General features: G+C 36.9%; 1 protein-coding gene across 27 annotated transcripts in view; it reads left to right on the plus strand.

Moving 5' to 3' along the window:
• Positions 1–17,229, plus strand: part of MCTP1 (multiple C2 and transmembrane domain containing 1) — a 595,843-nt gene that overhangs the window by 344,776 nt on the left and 233,838 nt on the right. For all 27 annotated transcript variants that reach the window (XM_054684985.2, XM_009448833.5, XM_009448834.5 and 24 more), the window contains 3 exons: positions 1,998–2,140; positions 12,749–12,828; positions 14,950–15,061. In XM_054684985.2, coding sequence (XP_054540960.2) covers positions 1,998–2,140; positions 12,749–12,828; positions 14,950–15,061 — 335 coding nt within the window. The remainder of the gene's footprint in view (positions 1–1,997; positions 2,141–12,748; positions 12,829–14,949; positions 15,062–17,229) is intronic.

A 17,229-nucleotide genomic window follows, 5' to 3' on the forward strand; every position in this document is an offset into this window, starting at 1 on the left:
TCGACTTCAGACTGCTATGCTAGCAATGAGAATTTCAAGCCAGTGGATCTTAGCTTTCTGGGCTCCATGGGGGTAGGATCCACTGAGCAAGACCACTCGGCAACCTGGCTTTAGCCCCCTTACCAGGGGAGTGAACAGTTCTGTTTCACTGGCATTCCAGATGCCACTGGGGTGTGAAAAAAGACTCCTACAGCTAGCTCAGTGTCTGCCCAAATGACTGCCCAGTTTTGTGCTTAAAACCAGAGGCCTTGTGACATAGGCACCCAAGGGAATTTCCTGGTCTGTGGGTTGTGAAGACCATGGGAAAAGCATAGTATCTGGGCCAGAGAGCACTGTCCCTCACGGCATGGTCCCTCACAGCTTTCCTTGGCTAGGGGAAGGAGTTCCCCGAACCCTTGCACTTCCTGGGTGAGGCAGTGATGCCCCACCCTGCTTCTGCTCATCCTCTGTGGGCTGCACCCACTGTCCAACCAGTCCCACTGAGATGTACCAGGTACCTCAGTTGGAAATGCAGAAATCACCCGCCTTCTGCATTGATCTCACTGGAAGCTGCAGACTGGAGCTGTTCCTATTTGGCCATCTTGCCTGGGAATCAACTTTGATTTTCTTTATCATCATAGGGAGTTTAGGAGGTGTCAAGGGATAATACAAAGAATCCAATTCACTTATTAAACATGTGTTCCCCTTTCTCCTGATGTCTTTCTCTGAGACCTCCACCCCTTCCTAACATTCTAAAATTGAAACTTCTGAGCAAGAAAAAATATGGGACCAAGGATGAAATGAAGCCCACTTTAACACGCATCTTTTCCTAAGCCCATTAGACTAGTATAAAATTTTAGCAGCGTATATATGCTGTTAAAACTATTTAAATCAGTGAAGATTATTCAACATCTTTTTATAGTTGACCAGATGATATCAAGAGAAAGATCAGATTAATCTCTATGATTTATAACTTTAATTAAATTTACACATTCAACATGCAATAGAGTGTGGTTTTAAAAAATAGATTTAGGGATACAAGTGCAGTTGTGTTACATGGATGTATTGCATAGTGGTAAAGTCTGGGCTTTTAGAATACCCATCACCCAAGTCGTATACATTGTACCAAATAGGTGGTATTTCATTCTTCACCCCTCTCCCATCCTCCTACGTTTTGGAATCTCCAGTGTCTATTTTTCCATTCTTTGTCTTCATGTGTACCAATTGTTTAGCTCCCACTTGTAAAAGAGAACATGTAGTTTTTTACTTACTTTCTCTGAGTCATTTCACTTAGAGTAATGGCCTCCTGTTCCATCCATGTTGCTGCTGAAGACATGATTTCTTTCTTATGGCTGAGTAGTATTCCATGGCATATATATGTGTATATATATATACATATATATATATGCATATATATATTTGTGTATATATGTATATATATACATATATGCATATATATATTTGTGTATATATATGCATATATATTTGTGTATATATATGCATATATATATTTGTATATATATATGCATATATATATTTGTGTATATATATGTGTGTGTGTGTATATATATATATGCCATGGAATATATATATCATGGCATGATATATATATATATATATATATATCACATTTTAGCCCAATAGTCTGTTGATTCCATGTCTTTGCTATTGTGAAAAGTGCTGTGATAAACATTTGAGTCAGGTATCTTTTTGATAAAATGATTTCTTTTCCTTTGGGTAGATGTCCACTAGCGGGATTGCTGGAATAGACTGTTTTTAACTGCCAGGACAAGGTTACATGATTAAGATCAGAAGATGAAATAATAATTATTATTATTATTTATCACTTCAATATATAATAAAAAATTCATAAGAAAACACTTAACTCTTATTTCTGCATAGATAATTTTCATTTAACTTTTCTTCCTTTAAATACTTTTTGTTGTTTCAAAAGAGTGGTTCTCTTGCTTCCAAACCAAGGCATGATTAACATGGATCAATCTGTATCTATTTAACAGGGACGAGTGATCCATATGTGAAGTTTAAAATCGGAGGAAAAGAAGTTTTTAGAAGTAAGATAATACACAAGAACCTCAACCCTGTGTGGGAAGAAAAAGCTTGTATTCTGGTTGATCATCTTAGGGAGCCATTGTATATAAAGGTGAGCCATTTATTTGTTTTTTCCTGATAGAAACTGATGTGGAAATCCCTATTTACTGGGTTTTATCATGTTTCTTTGTCTGATGAGAGTTTTCACCAGAGATGTGTTCTGCTCTTCGCCACTCTAATCTATTGATAATATGATAGAAGTGAGATAGAGGGAAGGAGGAGCTAGCAGGGGCATTCTTCTCCAGGACAGTTCTCTTGCCAGTCATTTAGAAGGATTATGAAGTGTATCCCTTGTGCTTGGTATTGCCAACTGATTTAGTGCACTTTGGGAGCATATGAAAACAAGTTTCCATATAAGTTAACAGAAAGGAGAACTTACACAGAACCCAGTCTTTCTGTTTAAAAATTGTATTAGTTAAGATCTGCCATTTCTGGCTGCAAGCAAAATGCTTTACTTGGAGCATGAGAAGGGTGAAGGTGATGGGGGAGAAAAATTCCTATCTCTATTAGATTACCAAAAATGGGGGGCTGGGGGTGGGGAGTCTTTCCTCTCGTTTGATGTAATTAAAAGAAAGAGAAGAACTTGAGGAGTTACAACCTAGTTCCTATTCTGAGCCCTATTCCTTGTTTTATTTTCATGCCCAGCTTTTCTTTAATTTACATCTCTAGGTACTTATATTCTTTTTTGCTCCTAGGCTCTGACTGTTCATTCAGTGACCAGACCTTTTTCTACTTTTACCACAACAGCACACATCCCACCCTTTTCCCTAAGTTGTTACTACTGGCACATGACCCAGAAATCTCATCTTTCAGCAATCACTAGGCATACTTCTTCCCCTCATATCATCATTGTATTACCTCTAGTTGTTTCTTTCCTCCACAGAAAGGAACAAGAAATAGTCAAGTTGTTACTGAAATTATAAGAGGGTAGTTTATAAGAAGGTTGAAAAGAGAATCTCATAAGTATACATAAGTATACAGTTAATTTTCTATAAGTCATTATGGGGCAAATAGACACACACTTGCATAATAAATTGTCTCCATTGGACACTGGCTAAAGAAAATCAATTCAATAGCTTTTTTTTTTTTTTTTTTTTTTTTGCGACAAAGTCTCATTCTGTCACCCAGGCTGGAGTGCAGTGGCATGATCTTGGCTCACTGCAACGTTCATCTCTTGGTTTCAAGCCATTCCCTTGCCTCAGCCTCCTCAGTAGCTGGGATTACAGGTACCCATCACCATGCCTAGTTATTTTTTGTATTTTTAGTAGAGACGGCATTTCACCATGCTGGCCAGGCTGGTCTTGAACTCCCAGCCTCAAGTGATCTGTGCTCCTCGGCCTCCCAAAGTGCTGGGATTATAGGCATGAGCCACCGTGCCCGGCCTTAAATAGCGTTTTTGAACTGTCTTTAACTACATAATATGGGATGGCACAATAATGTTAATATGAGAGTGTGCGTAGCCAACCCTTCTCCCACAAAAGGGAAGACCTTTGTGGTCAGAGATTTTTCTTCCCTGCTCCTCACTTCTAGAGAGAAAGAAATATCCACATGAGAAAAAAAGGAATTATCTTTGTAATAAAGAGCTGAGATAGGCAATGGAAAAGGAATAAAGAAAAGACAAGTGGGCTGTGAAGGAAGTATTATTTCTGGGGTGGGGAGGTGGGAGATCAGGAGACATGAGTTAGAGCAATGGCAGGTATGAAGAAAATGGTCAGGAAAGAAAGCAGGTATTAATAAGGACAGCAAGAGGCTGTTTGGATCTCATTAATGTTGCTGAAGTGAAAAATCATGAGAAGAAAGAAGTTTATTTTTAATTACTTCTACTTAGTGGGATATTACTCCATGAAAGAACCATGTGACTGTCCTGTCTTTGAAAGGGTTACATATGAATTTCCTCAAATTATATTAGATATTGGTCAGGTGCTTTTCTTATTCTTTTGTGCTCAAGAATAAGTATTCATCTATGTAGAAATCCAAATGCCAAAATGCATTTTTCAAAAGGAATGTCTTACTAGGCTCAAAAAGAAATAAACAAAAAACTGAAGTACACAAAAAAAGACTGATGGTGTTCTGACTTGTAAGTGGGAGCTACATAATGTGCACACGTGGACATAGACAGTGGAATGATAAACACTGGACAGTTGGAAGGATGAGGGGGTAGCAAGGGGCTAGATGATGAAAAATTCCTTAATGGGTGCAATGTATGTTATTCAGATGATGGATACCCTGAAAGTCCTGACTTGACTGCTATGCACAATCTACACATGTAACACAACTGTACTTGTACCCCATAAATTTACACAAAATCATTTTTTTTTTTTTGAGACAGAGTCTTGCTCTGTCGCCCAGGCTGGAGTGCAGTGGCACGATCTCGGCTCACTGCAAGCTCTGCCTCCTGAGTTCACGACTTTCTCCTGCCTCTGAGTAGCTGGGACTGCAGGTGCCCACCACCTTGCCCAGCTAATTTTTTGTATTTTTTAGTAGAGAAGGAGTTTCACCTTGTTAGCTGGGTTGGTCTCGATCTCCTGATCTCGTGATCTGCCCTCCTCGGCCTCCCAAAGTGCTGGGATTACAGGCACGAGCCACCGCGCCTGGCCAAAATTTTTTAAATTGTGGCAGAAATGGTCTTGACTTGAGAGCAAGAATATACATGTATGTATGTATATGTATAAATATACAGTATAGGTGTATATATATGTGTCTATACATATACTGTATATATATAGTCTGCATATATACAGTACACATACATATACTATAAATGTACATATACTGTAAATGAAGACAGCAACACTGTATGCAGGCCAGAAGGCTTGGTTAATCACACACTATGAGTAAAGAAACTAAGAAAGCAAGCCCAAAGGTTGTTGGGTTTTTTTTAAATCACTTTGAACTTTCAATATATAAGATTATGTAGCCACAATTTAACTTCTACCATACAGAAGAGGATACACAGTTACTTTTAAATATTTTTATACTTTACTTACATTTTTACATTGTCACTTTTTACATTTCTATATGAGAAAGACAATTAAGTTAAATAGAAATCATACAAGTCTCTGAGATACTAGTACACATATAAAATGATGTCACTTTATTATATACAATACTTTATAATATTTTTAAAGTATTAAATATACTTTCTAAATGCTTTCCTATTTTTTTCAGTTGATTTTCATTTTCTGTAAAATGCCTAGGGCTTTTTTGAAAGAAAATCTCTAACTTTTTGCTTTATTTTTTCCATTATTTGTGTTCCATTTTTTGCCTCATCTTAGGGGAAGAATCAAATAAGGTACCTTGGTGGAAATAATATTTGAAGTTATTAGAATTTCATAAAAATTGCATCATTTTTATTGTCTCTATGCAGGCCTGTGTGTTTGAGTGACTCAGTTCTGATATGATGCCCACATCCTCCACAACAGATTATTAATCTTGCCCAAAAGATTTCTTAGGGACTAATCAATTCTGTAGTGACTGAGAGTATGAAAATGCATCTGTGAACTACATAGTTAGAACACGTTAAGTATACGACCCTCCTATCTATAATTAGAGGAAAAAGAAGTCCATCAGTACCCTGTAATCTGATTTCTATCAGTGTAAAAATTACCAAGGAAAAAAATTCAGTTCTGAGCCAAGGTTATGAAAGTGCATTCAAGTTGAAGTGCTTGTACTATTTCTAGTAAAAACATTTTACTTTTTAAAAAAATCTTGGAACTGTCATTAAAAAAAACTACACAAAATAAAAATATTCTTTGCAATTGGTTGGAATTTATGTAACTTTTAATTTTAATGAAAAGAGCATATTCTGTGCAGGTGAGAACAAGGCTTGGAGAATTAGCTATAAAATCTATATATAATGTAAGAATAGAAACTGGGAGTTAAAATGCTGTGCTTTTAGTTGAGACAGGAGCCACTTTAGTCTGCCCTGTATTCAGAGTGATGCTCCAGCACACACCTTAGATAATAGGATAAATTTGACACCCATTTCAGTTGAATTCAAATTCTCCATTGTTATTTCACTGACACTATTATCCCAGGTCCACAGTGAATGCCAGAATTACAGTAGAAGAGATAAAAGTAACATAAAGGGGAATATATTTATATAAATTGTTATTTGTTTTGCCTAATCATGAGTTGGAGATTGGAGTATTAATTGGGAGCACTATTCTGAAAAATAGAACCATTTTGATAGATTAGAAAAATAATTGTATGGGACCACATGACTGTTTCTAAGATGGTCATTTTAAAAAATTGGACATTTCCTTAAATAATTCATTTCTATCCAAGCTTAAGAGTTAGAGTTGAAAATGTTACTTTAAGCTCTGTTTAAGTTAAGGACCACATTACTGTCCTGTCCAAAATTATTTCTCGGTAGCTTATAAGGACACTTTAAAAATGTCACATACCAATGATTCTTATCCCTGGTTGTACACAAGAGTTATTCATAAAGGTTTAAAGAATCTAGAAGTCCAAGTTTCACTTGCTAAGACTCTGATTCAGGACCTCTGAAGTAGAGTCCAAGCTTCTATATTTTTAAAACACCTCAATAGGTTATTCTGAGGCACAAGTAGGGAGCCACTTTTCTGGACATTTAAATGGAAACAAATGAGTAGTTGGAATGGAAATAACGTTTCCAGCCATAAACCATAGAGCACCCAAACCAAGGTATTCATAGTAAGATGTTTGTATTATCTCAGATGTTTTGTTTCACATGATTCAAAAACACTTCCTAAATGCATGAATCAAGAACTTCCACTATTTTGGACCAAAACAAAATCAGCAATGAAACAAAACAAACAAAAAAGCATGACTATACTTGTTTTTGGATTGTGGGCAAAGAATATGGGAAGTTATTGAGTCTCGGGAAAATGAAATCCGCAATCACATCTTCATCATAGTAATGGTTACTACCATGGACTGAGAAGAGTGCTAAATGCCAGACCAATATCATCTCATGTAACCCTCACCATAACCCTACAAATAACTGTTTTCGTCTCTTTTGTATGGGTACATGAGACTCAGAGATTAAGGGTTAGTTTATGTCCACCTAGCAGTTAAGTAAGATAGCTTCTGGTTTCCACTAAAGATGGCTAATTGCTAAGGTCATGGTTAGGTTTTGTTTTTGTTTATTTGTTTTAGGTTAGGGCCTTTAAAGAAACTCTAATATGGTTTCAAATATTATTAGTGGCTCATGCCTATAATCCCAGCACTTTGGGGGGCTGAGGTGAGAGGATCGCTTGAACTCAGGAGGTTCAAGACCAGCCCGAGCAACCTAGGGAGACCCTGTCTCTACAAAAAAAAAAAAAAAAAATTTAAAGCCAGACATGGTGGCATGCACCTGTGGTCCCAGCTCTAGGGAGGTTGAGCCTGGAGGATCCCTTAAACCCAGTAGTTTAAGGTGTAGTGCAAACCATGATCATGTCACTGCACTCCAGCCTGGGTGACAGAGTGAGACCCTGGACCCTGTCTCTCTTTCTCTCTCTCTCTCTCTCTCTCTCTCTCTCTCTCTCTATATATATATATATATATATATATATATATATATTTAGTAAACTAACACTAAAATATTTTTAGATTATTTTGAAATTGGATATACTATCATATATTCTGTGGGAAATAGAAAAATGAGATATTATAAGTATATTATTACTAATTCAATCATAGAAATTACCATGTAAGGAATGCAATAGAAAATTCTAAGGAGCGATGTCATATTACTGAATGAGTGCCAATTAGATACTCCCTGTCATAATTCAGAGCATAATTAGGCACAGACAGTGAACTGCAATAGGAAAGGGTAGACATGGAAGGGCCAAATTATCCCTACATCCGTTGTCCATTTCCCCAATACTGGGGCTGGGAAAAATCCTATGGGGATATTAACAATATTGCTTGGTGTCAAGGTAGAACCCAAGGACTGGGCAAGATCAGAGTACGGTATCACAGGGAGGAGATAGAGCTATTTTCAGTTTGTAGACAGAGACCAGGCAAGCAAAATGCCTAGGCAACAAAAGCAGATTCCAGAGATGCTGGAAATAGGGGAATAGATCAGAAATAAAGTTCAAAACAAAGTGAAGACAGAGGTTGAAGAAATAAATGAGGCTGTTCCATCTAGCCCAGGTACAAGTTTCCTAGGATACAGACATACTACTCAGCCAGACAACTACATAATAGAGGCAAGAAGAAAACAATATTCAGAGTGAATAACATAAGAAAGAGATGTTTCTCCATGCAATCAGTCGGCACTGGGGGAGAAGGATGCCGAACATGGATTTAAGGGAATGTCCACGTGGGCGGTCAAAGCAAGACCTGAGTGAGATCCCAAAACTAACACATAGGCCAGCATCAGGGACGTCAGTTTGTAAGGTGCAGAACCTTTGGCAAGGGTAACTTGATGCTGAGACAAAGCCTTGAATTAGAAATCCTGAAAGTCTCCCTGATTCATATCAGGAGTTTTCCTAAAGCCAAGACCAGGACTGAGCTACAGGTGGGTGTCAACTAGCTTTAGCTCTAGAGAGGCAAGTATCATGGCACCTGGAGCCATCATAAGAACCCTAGTTTGGATTCTCTGTTAGGGATATTAGTTGAGGATTTTCCAAACGTGTATCTCTTTTTACCTTTTCTATGGGCTCCCAATTTTTCTCTTTGAAGATCCATATGGTTCCATGGACACTGACTTCACCATTGCCTTTAAAAATAAAGGCAACCTATGCTAGCCATTAAGCCACTTCCATATCTTTGGCCAATAAATAGGCATGTGATATGAGCTGGCCCATCTGGAACGGATTCAGTACTTTGCTGGGAATGTTGGGACAAAGCAGCTCACGCTTCCCCACTAGACTTGAGTAAAGAAGCATGCCACTCTGGACGTCCTGGCAGGCCATTAGCATCCTGGGGCAGCTATTGAGGCAGTAATGATGAGGAAGCTCTGATAGAGAACTGGAGAGGCAGAAATGGGATTAGGCTGTATCATTTACCTTTGATACAGCTAACTACTTCCTCCATCTTAACATTCTTTCTTCAGTTTGTTTTCAGGATACCACTCTCCTGGTTTTCCTGCTCCCTCAGTAGCTGTTCCTTCTCAGTCTCCTCTCTGGATCCTTCTCCCAGACTTTGAAATATGATGGTAGGCCCCATGGCCTAAGCCTGAACTAATGTTCCAGCACTCTTCTCTTGCTTACTACTTTCAGCCTCACTGGCCCCTGGCCAGTTTCCTCAGTGCCTCTCCACTTCCTCTTCCCCCCTTGCAGAAGACACTTTCCTCATCATGGATTGCACTTTCCTATTCCCTCATTATGAAACACACTTTTCCCATCATGGGGAAATACCTCCCACTCTCGTTGTCCTTTCTGAACATCATGTATAAATAGTAGTTCCCATCACTCCAGTACTCTGAAATATTTTTCTCCTTAACATTTATCACTGCTACTTGGCATATGTATTTCTTTATTGTCTGTCTCTCCCCACCCCGTATGTAAGCTCCAAGAAATCAAAGACTTTGACTGTTTTGATCACTGCTGTATTTCAAATGCCTAGAACAGTACTTGGAACATTGTGGGTGCTCACCAAATATTTTTCAAATAAACGAATTAATAAATGCATGAATCATTTGAACTGCCAAATTAAAACTTCCCAGAAGCCATAATTACCTATAGACATTTCTTCAGTCATTTGAGCTAGAAATTGAAGCCAGTTGAGTTGAATTTTGTGTTAAAAACAAAAACAAAAGCATTTTAACTGATACACTTCCCAATGGATTTTTAGTCAACAGTAAGGTGAATTTGTTGTTTAAAATTAAATATTTCTTGTTCTAAAGTCACTTGAGAATGCAGAAGGTGTTACCAAGTCCCAAGCAACTTCTACCTGTTACCTAATGTTTCCAACTAGTGGTGTGAAGGACCCATGAAAGCAAGGATCTCATCTAAATCATTCATGTTTTAACTCTCAGTGCTTCTCTTAGAGTGGGTGCCTAAGACATGTTTGTGAAATTTAAACACACTCTGTTTATGACACTCAATACAACAAGATTTGAATCTCGTGTCTTCCTAGCCCTAGGATTTGGGGGGAAAATAACATGTGTTTTTTTCAGCTTTGGATTCATTATCTGAAAAATAGAAACAACAGTACCTTGTTAACCAGGTTGTGCCTAGTAAATATTGAATAAACATTAATAAGCATGAACTGTGCTTGTTGTTAGTGCAGTGGGAGTACCTTTTCCTATTTTATCTCTCTCCTATGCTCTGTATTTCTAAAGCTCACTTAGAGCAATGCTCCCTCTGACAAATAGTGTGTAGAGCTTGGAACCAAACAGCATAGCTAATAATTTCATTAATGCATGGATTCTAGTGTTTCCTTTTCTTCCCATGTTTATGCCTTTGCAGATTAATAGGAATTGAGAGTTAAAGTAGACATCTAGCATTAGGATAATAGGAAAGACTCTCACTAGGAGAGTGAAAAGACGTTGGATGTTGAATCGCCCAGTTGGGCTGTCTGCACTAATAAATTCACTGGATTCACAGCTCTCAACCTCATGTGTGTGGGTGAACCTCAGTTGATCTCACTGATTATATGCCACCTATTTTCTCCCCCAAGATTTTAAGCCTAAGGATGGTATGATTAGATGAGATTCCACAAGAGAAATTTCTCCAATGTTTTGGTGTAAATTGTATATTGTGAAATACACTGCTGCAGCCACTTGCAAATACAGAGATGTCAGTTGCATAAGATGTGCAGTACATGCATGTGCTATACCACTGAGCAGATGACTAAAGCTCAGAAGTGTAATTGATCAAGGAGAATATTTATTGCAGGAGTGCTGAGCTTTCCACAATAAATGCATTCTTGAAAGGTTGTATGTAAATCAAATGACTGCAAATTGAATAATTTAAAAGGCATTAAGGGAGCTTATTACTTAAATAAATCCCCATGTGACTCTTCAAATCTAAGAATCCTTTTGTAATGCAAAGTATTTATCTTTTTATTTAAGTATCAATTTTTTACATATTAAATTTTCTTAAATTGAAGTACACCTATAAAAAGAAAAAAAAAGAGCAGCTGATTCAGGGATGCTCTGCTTTGAGCTTTCTAACTGTTGTGCCAAGAATTGAGCATAGGAGTGCTGGGCTGTTGATTCAGCTTCATGGATTCTCACATCCTGGAGCAACCAAAGGCCCAGGTCATCCATTCAAGAGCAGATTTATCTGGTTATGCTCAATTACTCCAGTGTTCAATACAAATTTTTTCTACCTGAAAAGGTCAGGAAGTGACAGCTCTAAATTTCATCTGGTAGCGTTTTTTTTTCTCCATCGTAAACGGTTTCCCTGATCTTCCTTACTTACTTCCTTACTTTCTCTTCGTTCTCTCTTCTTTTCCTTAAAACACTTATCAGAATTTGTAACCACATATCATCTATGTGCTTCCTTGTTTAACGTCTGTCTCCCTCACTAAACTGTAAGCGTTGAGAATGGCATTTTTGCTCACCACTGTTTACTCAGTTCCTAGCATATTGCCTGGCACATAATAAGTACTTAGTCAATATTGGCTGAGGGAATGAATGAGTGACAAAATTAATAGATGGATGGAAGTTAGCCAGTTCCCATTTACTTAGCATCCTTTGGAAATGGCCCTAACTGATCTAGCTCTGAACTATCCCTCCAGCATCCTTCCATTATCTGTCTCTCTCCATTTGCTTCAACCCCACTGGTTTCTTGCTGATCACAACTGATGTGTGAAACACATCAGTCCCTCTCCTGGGCTTGCCGTTTCCTTCAGCTGGAGGGCTCTTGCTCTTGCTAGCATAGCGTACTCCTTCCCATTATTTGGGTGTCTACACAAATATCCTTCCTCAGAGAGGAGTTCCTGGTCTCCTCATCTAAAATAGCAGCTCCCCACACACCTCTTAGACATTTATTTGCTCCATAGCACTTATAACTGAACTGTATTTAGGTATTTATAGGCCATCCCAGACCCTCCATGTACAATCCAAGAGGTCAGAGACATTGTCTTACTTACCACAGAGTGAATAAGAACCACACAAAACACAGAGAATATACTGGATAGAGTATTGATAAAAGGAAGAAACCCATTATCTCTTTCTTTTCTTTTCATTTTAGTTTTTATGTTGTTAGGTATATTAGTATTATCCCCCAGTAATTGTTTGTGACAATAAAACTTTATTTTAACTTAACCTTAGTATAACTTTATAAAGTAAGTTAATCATAGTATCTTTTTACTTATTTGTATGTTTAAAGTGGCATTGTCCTATACCACAAAATGTATCTTTAATGGCCTAAAAAATATGAAGATATTGGAATCATATTCTCATCAACCATAGCCCAATATGAAAGACATACTTGTTGAATTCTATGCTTTTTCCCACATTTTTGAAGATTTACTATATTTTATTTGATTATGTTACATCTGTCTTAAAGTTCTGTTTGATATAATCCATCAGTAATATTAAGTAAAAAATAAAATGTAGTTTTCTTTAAGTGTTTCGTGAGACTCTAATATTCCAAAGTACAAAAACAATTATTTTAAAATACAAATATTAGTATGCTTTTGGTGACATAGACAACCAACATTTTATGACCAAGACATTATCACATAAAGCTTATATTGGAGATATTTATAACAAGGCTTTTTCTCTTTGGCGTCTCAGGTATTTGACTATGATTTTGGACTACAGGATGACTTTATGGGCTCAGCCTTTCTGGATCTGACACAATTGGAGTTAAACAGGTAACTTTTGAACTGCTGTAATATCACCACCCCTTGTCATGCAGTGGGCTTGTGTAACAGAAAATGTCAGCTGATCTGGGGTCTAGTTCTGTCATTTATAGTGGTGAGCCTTCATGCTAGTCAGCCTTTCTCAAATCCATCTTCCTCACTTACCCAGTGGAAATAATAGCATCTTCCCTGACTACCTCATTCAACAACTTTTCAACCGAAAACTTCTTGGATACCTACTTGCTCTGTTCCCCAGTACTGTGCTAAGCACCAGGAATCGAGAGATAAAAGAGACATTCCTTCCTTTCATATTGCCCATATGGTTTTAATGGGGCATAAAAAAAGATTATGCACGTTAGTCATAATTATTAAGAATTGGACTACTATATATAAAATACAGTGTGTACACTTTGCTTCAGAAACAGCAACTCTCTTGTCACTTGAGCCATGGTAGAATCTGATTTTGCCATTGCCGGATTACCAAGGAATGCTCCTAAGGTGGAGGCAGGTTGGTTGTATTTGCTCAGTTACATTACTTATCATTGCTTCCCTAGTTGCAAAGTTACTATTGTTACTAATATTAATCATTCCTTACACCTAATAATGGGCTTATATTTTTCAAAGTGAATTTCAACATAGGAACTAAGAATTGATTTGTATTATAGAATAAAAAAATACCATTAGAAAAGATCATGCATGCTGAAATAGGTTGCAAAGGGAACTGTGAAACCTTCTTTGATGGTTTTAAGGAGAAGGAATTCCTGGCTGTTTTGGATGATCATGTTACATCATGCCCCAGGGATGATGGAAAACAGGAAAGCAGAGTAATGAGCCAGATCGCTACTTTCTATTTCTGTAAATGTAGATGACTAGAGAAATATAAAGTGTAGAACTCACTCATGCATTACAATCAACTTAGTTTGAGCACAATGGCTTATTGGTCTTCCAATAGTCATTGTTGCCTCAGACTGGACAAAAGAGCAGCCTTTCCTGTACTTTTTCTGTAAGTCCTTCATTCCAGCCTATAACCTAGCACAGGCTCACACCTCCCTGCCGCTGTAGGAAGTGCCCTAAGTGGTGTTGCATGGAGTCTATTATCATGAAAACTGAGCTCAATCTGGAATAGACTGTACTGTTCTTCTGTAAACCTCACAGGTACTTTCTCTTAGACCTCTGCATAAGGATATGCAAGTGACTAGACTTAATCCCAAAGCGTAAATTTATCTTGTTTCCTATGAAAGATAAATCATCGGTGAAAAATAATTTTAAATGGTGACAATTTGGAATAATTTCAAAAATTAAAAGAGATTATTTATACATGAGCATTTGGTGTGTATTTTGCTACATAACATATTTTATGTATTTTACTAGCAATTCCCTGTCCTCAAAACCACATAAACATCTAATTACTACTTTTTAAAATAACCTATTTGTGTATGCTGTTTTATTCTAAATATAAATCAATAGTCTCTGGGTATAGAAAAAGTGATAACAATTGTAGCCATATATATATTTATGTTATTATACTATGTAATACATTGAGGTACCTCTGAAAGAATAATACATCATAAGGCAGTTGTAAATGTTCTTATGTTTTTATCATGTAATCATTAAAAAATGTAATGAAGTTTTTTCTATTAATTTTTGTATGTAATCATTACATGAAAATGAACTAAATCAGACTGTAACCCCATATGTGTATTTAGTGTATATGTGTGTGTATGTATATGTGTATATATATATACATATATATGTATATATATATATTTGTGTGTGTGTGTATGTGTATACACACACACACTTGTGTATATGTATGGTGCTACTCTCTGTGGGTTTAGAGAGCATAGAAAGGAGACTGATAGGCTTCTTAATAGGGTTGTAGTCTTGACCTTTTCAACCACTTTCTGGAACCTTCATGGGTTTAGAAAGCAAAAATTCATCTGGTGTATTCAGATCTACTTGCAGTTTATTGGATAACTTAATACACTGATAATATTTTAATAACAAAAATTGTCCCAAGAAAGTAAAGGAAGACAAAATTACTTTTTATCTTAAAATAATAAAGCATTAATAAAAATATATTTGGCTTATTCATTTAATGACTGTTCAAAATCTAAATATTTTCTATCACAGGCCCACAGATGTGACCCTTACTCTGAAAGATCCTCATTATCCTGACCATGATCTTGGAATCATTTTGCTCTCAGTCATCCTTACCCCTAAAGAAGGAGAGTCCAGGGATGTGGTAAGTTCCCCCACAGCCTAGTAGGAGCTCTTTCTTGTTTGAAAGTTGTGAGCCTTTCTCTGGACCCAGAGATAATAATAAAGAGAAGCTGCCTATGAAAATATGCCCTGTTCTTTGTTTCTGTGAGTATCCTAGGTATTGCTCATTCATGCTTATTGTATCTTTTCAACTCTAATTTCCTATTACATCCTCCAGATCAGAACCTCTTGTTGTAAATAAGAAATAGATTTGAATTTTTATTTTATTTCTCAATTTCAGACATGCTATATTATAGGCAAATATTAGTATTCATTTGGGAAATACATTTATTAGTGAATTGAATACTTGGAATTCCACATTACGGTATCCAGACCCTGCTGTTTTGACTGTATTGTCAGATGTACCATAACAGAGAAAATGAGGTGAAATTATAACAGAGTTTCTGCTTTCTGGTATTTGTTTAGTGAATGATAAGTGAATACTTTTCATCTTCTTGATGGGCTTTCATGTTGATATTACCCATTTTTCAGCACTAGCTGTCTGTACGTCCTTGCACACCATGCTGCTATGAGAAACTGACAAGGGACACAGAGGACCTAATTACTCCCCCACAGTTGAAGTGGCATTAAAAAATATCAGTCTTGACCCACATCAGTACGCTTGCTAGTGTACTTTCTGTCACAACTTGCCAGAGATTATTTATTGGACTCAATGTGCTTCCATGTGCCTGGGAACTACTCTAACTAGCTCTGATTATAACACATTTTAGTAGTAGACATAATTTTTTTAGGCAAGTCCAAATACTCTATTTCAGCAATGTATGTATTGCTGTCCTAAAATAATGCATGATTAAAGTTGGTTATAGATTGTCTGCTGGAAAGGTATTGTTGGCGTTTTCCCCTAGACTGCAGGTAAAAATAGTGAATTACAACATCAAATTTGGAAATACTTTAAACTCATTGAAAAATTCACCCTTTCAAGAAGTATTTCTCTCCCTCCTTTTTAGAAATTTAATGATGAACACATACGTTTACATATAATATTTGCTAAATTGGGTTAAGTATCCATACTTCATTCACTGAGGAAGAAATTTTTCTTTTTAAATAAGAATTGCCAGATAATAATACCTAGTGTGAGAACTTAGCTTGGTAAAATTATGTATGTATGTGTGCACATACACCCTTGTGCAGAGGGGTGAGTGAGAAACAATTTTTACAAAAAAGTATCTAGAAATGAAAGCCCGTCATCTTAGAAGTCACTACTTCAGAAGACATTCTTTCACTCAGCGCAAGCCAGGAAGTATAACCTAGCTGGCTAATCCATACATAGGAATCAATTATAAATGTGCATTTTGTGTTTTATTTAAATGATTCTAGTATTCTCCAAGAACCTACTTTAAGCCAATTCCTGTGCCAGACACTTAGGATACAATAGAACTTAGACCCAGTGGAGAACCCAGGAATCAATTAGTCACTGATGGAAACAACTGTTTGAAATGTTGTGAAAAAGAGGTACATATTGCTGAAAGAGCAAATATAGGAAAATTTTTACTAGCCAGGGGTTAAGGATTCTCTAAGGAAGCCAAATAAGACCTGAGATATGAAGTGTAAAATAGGCCTTAATAAAGCAAAAACAAGAAAGAGAGGAGGTGTTTAAAGCAGAGGAGACAACACACACAAAGGCCATGTGACAAGAGGAACCATGTTGCATTTCAAGAATTAAAAAACTACTGGAGTTTAGAGAAGGTGGAAGCAAAGACAGTGTGGGTGATCAGAGTGCATAACAACACTGGGGTGGAAGGACAATGTCCAGACTGTGTAGAACTCATTGACCATGTTAAGGTTTGGGTCTTTCCCCAAAACACTGTGGGGAGCCATTGAAAGATCTGTAAATTGAAAGCAGTAGAATCATGTTTGCCTTTTGAAAATACCTCTGTGGCTGCATTGTAGAAAACATATTGAAGGGGTAAGAATGGATACCTGGAGACCAATTAGGAGGCCATGGCAAAAATCCAGGTGAAAGATGATGGAGGTTTGGATTAGAACTGTCAGAGGTAGAGACGGAGGGAAATTGGTAGGTTTACCTATAGGAGGTAAAAATCAACAAGACTTGGTGATAGAATATTCTTATGCTGGGGTTCTTTGTTATTTTAATGAAGGACAGCACTTCATAAATCAAGATACCTAAGT

This window comes from Pan troglodytes, chromosome 4, assembly GCF_028858775.2.
Source record: "Pan troglodytes isolate AG18354 chromosome 4, NHGRI_mPanTro3-v2.0_pri, whole genome shotgun sequence".
NCBI classification, from domain to species: domain Eukaryota; kingdom Metazoa; phylum Chordata; class Mammalia; order Primates; family Hominidae; genus Pan; species Pan troglodytes.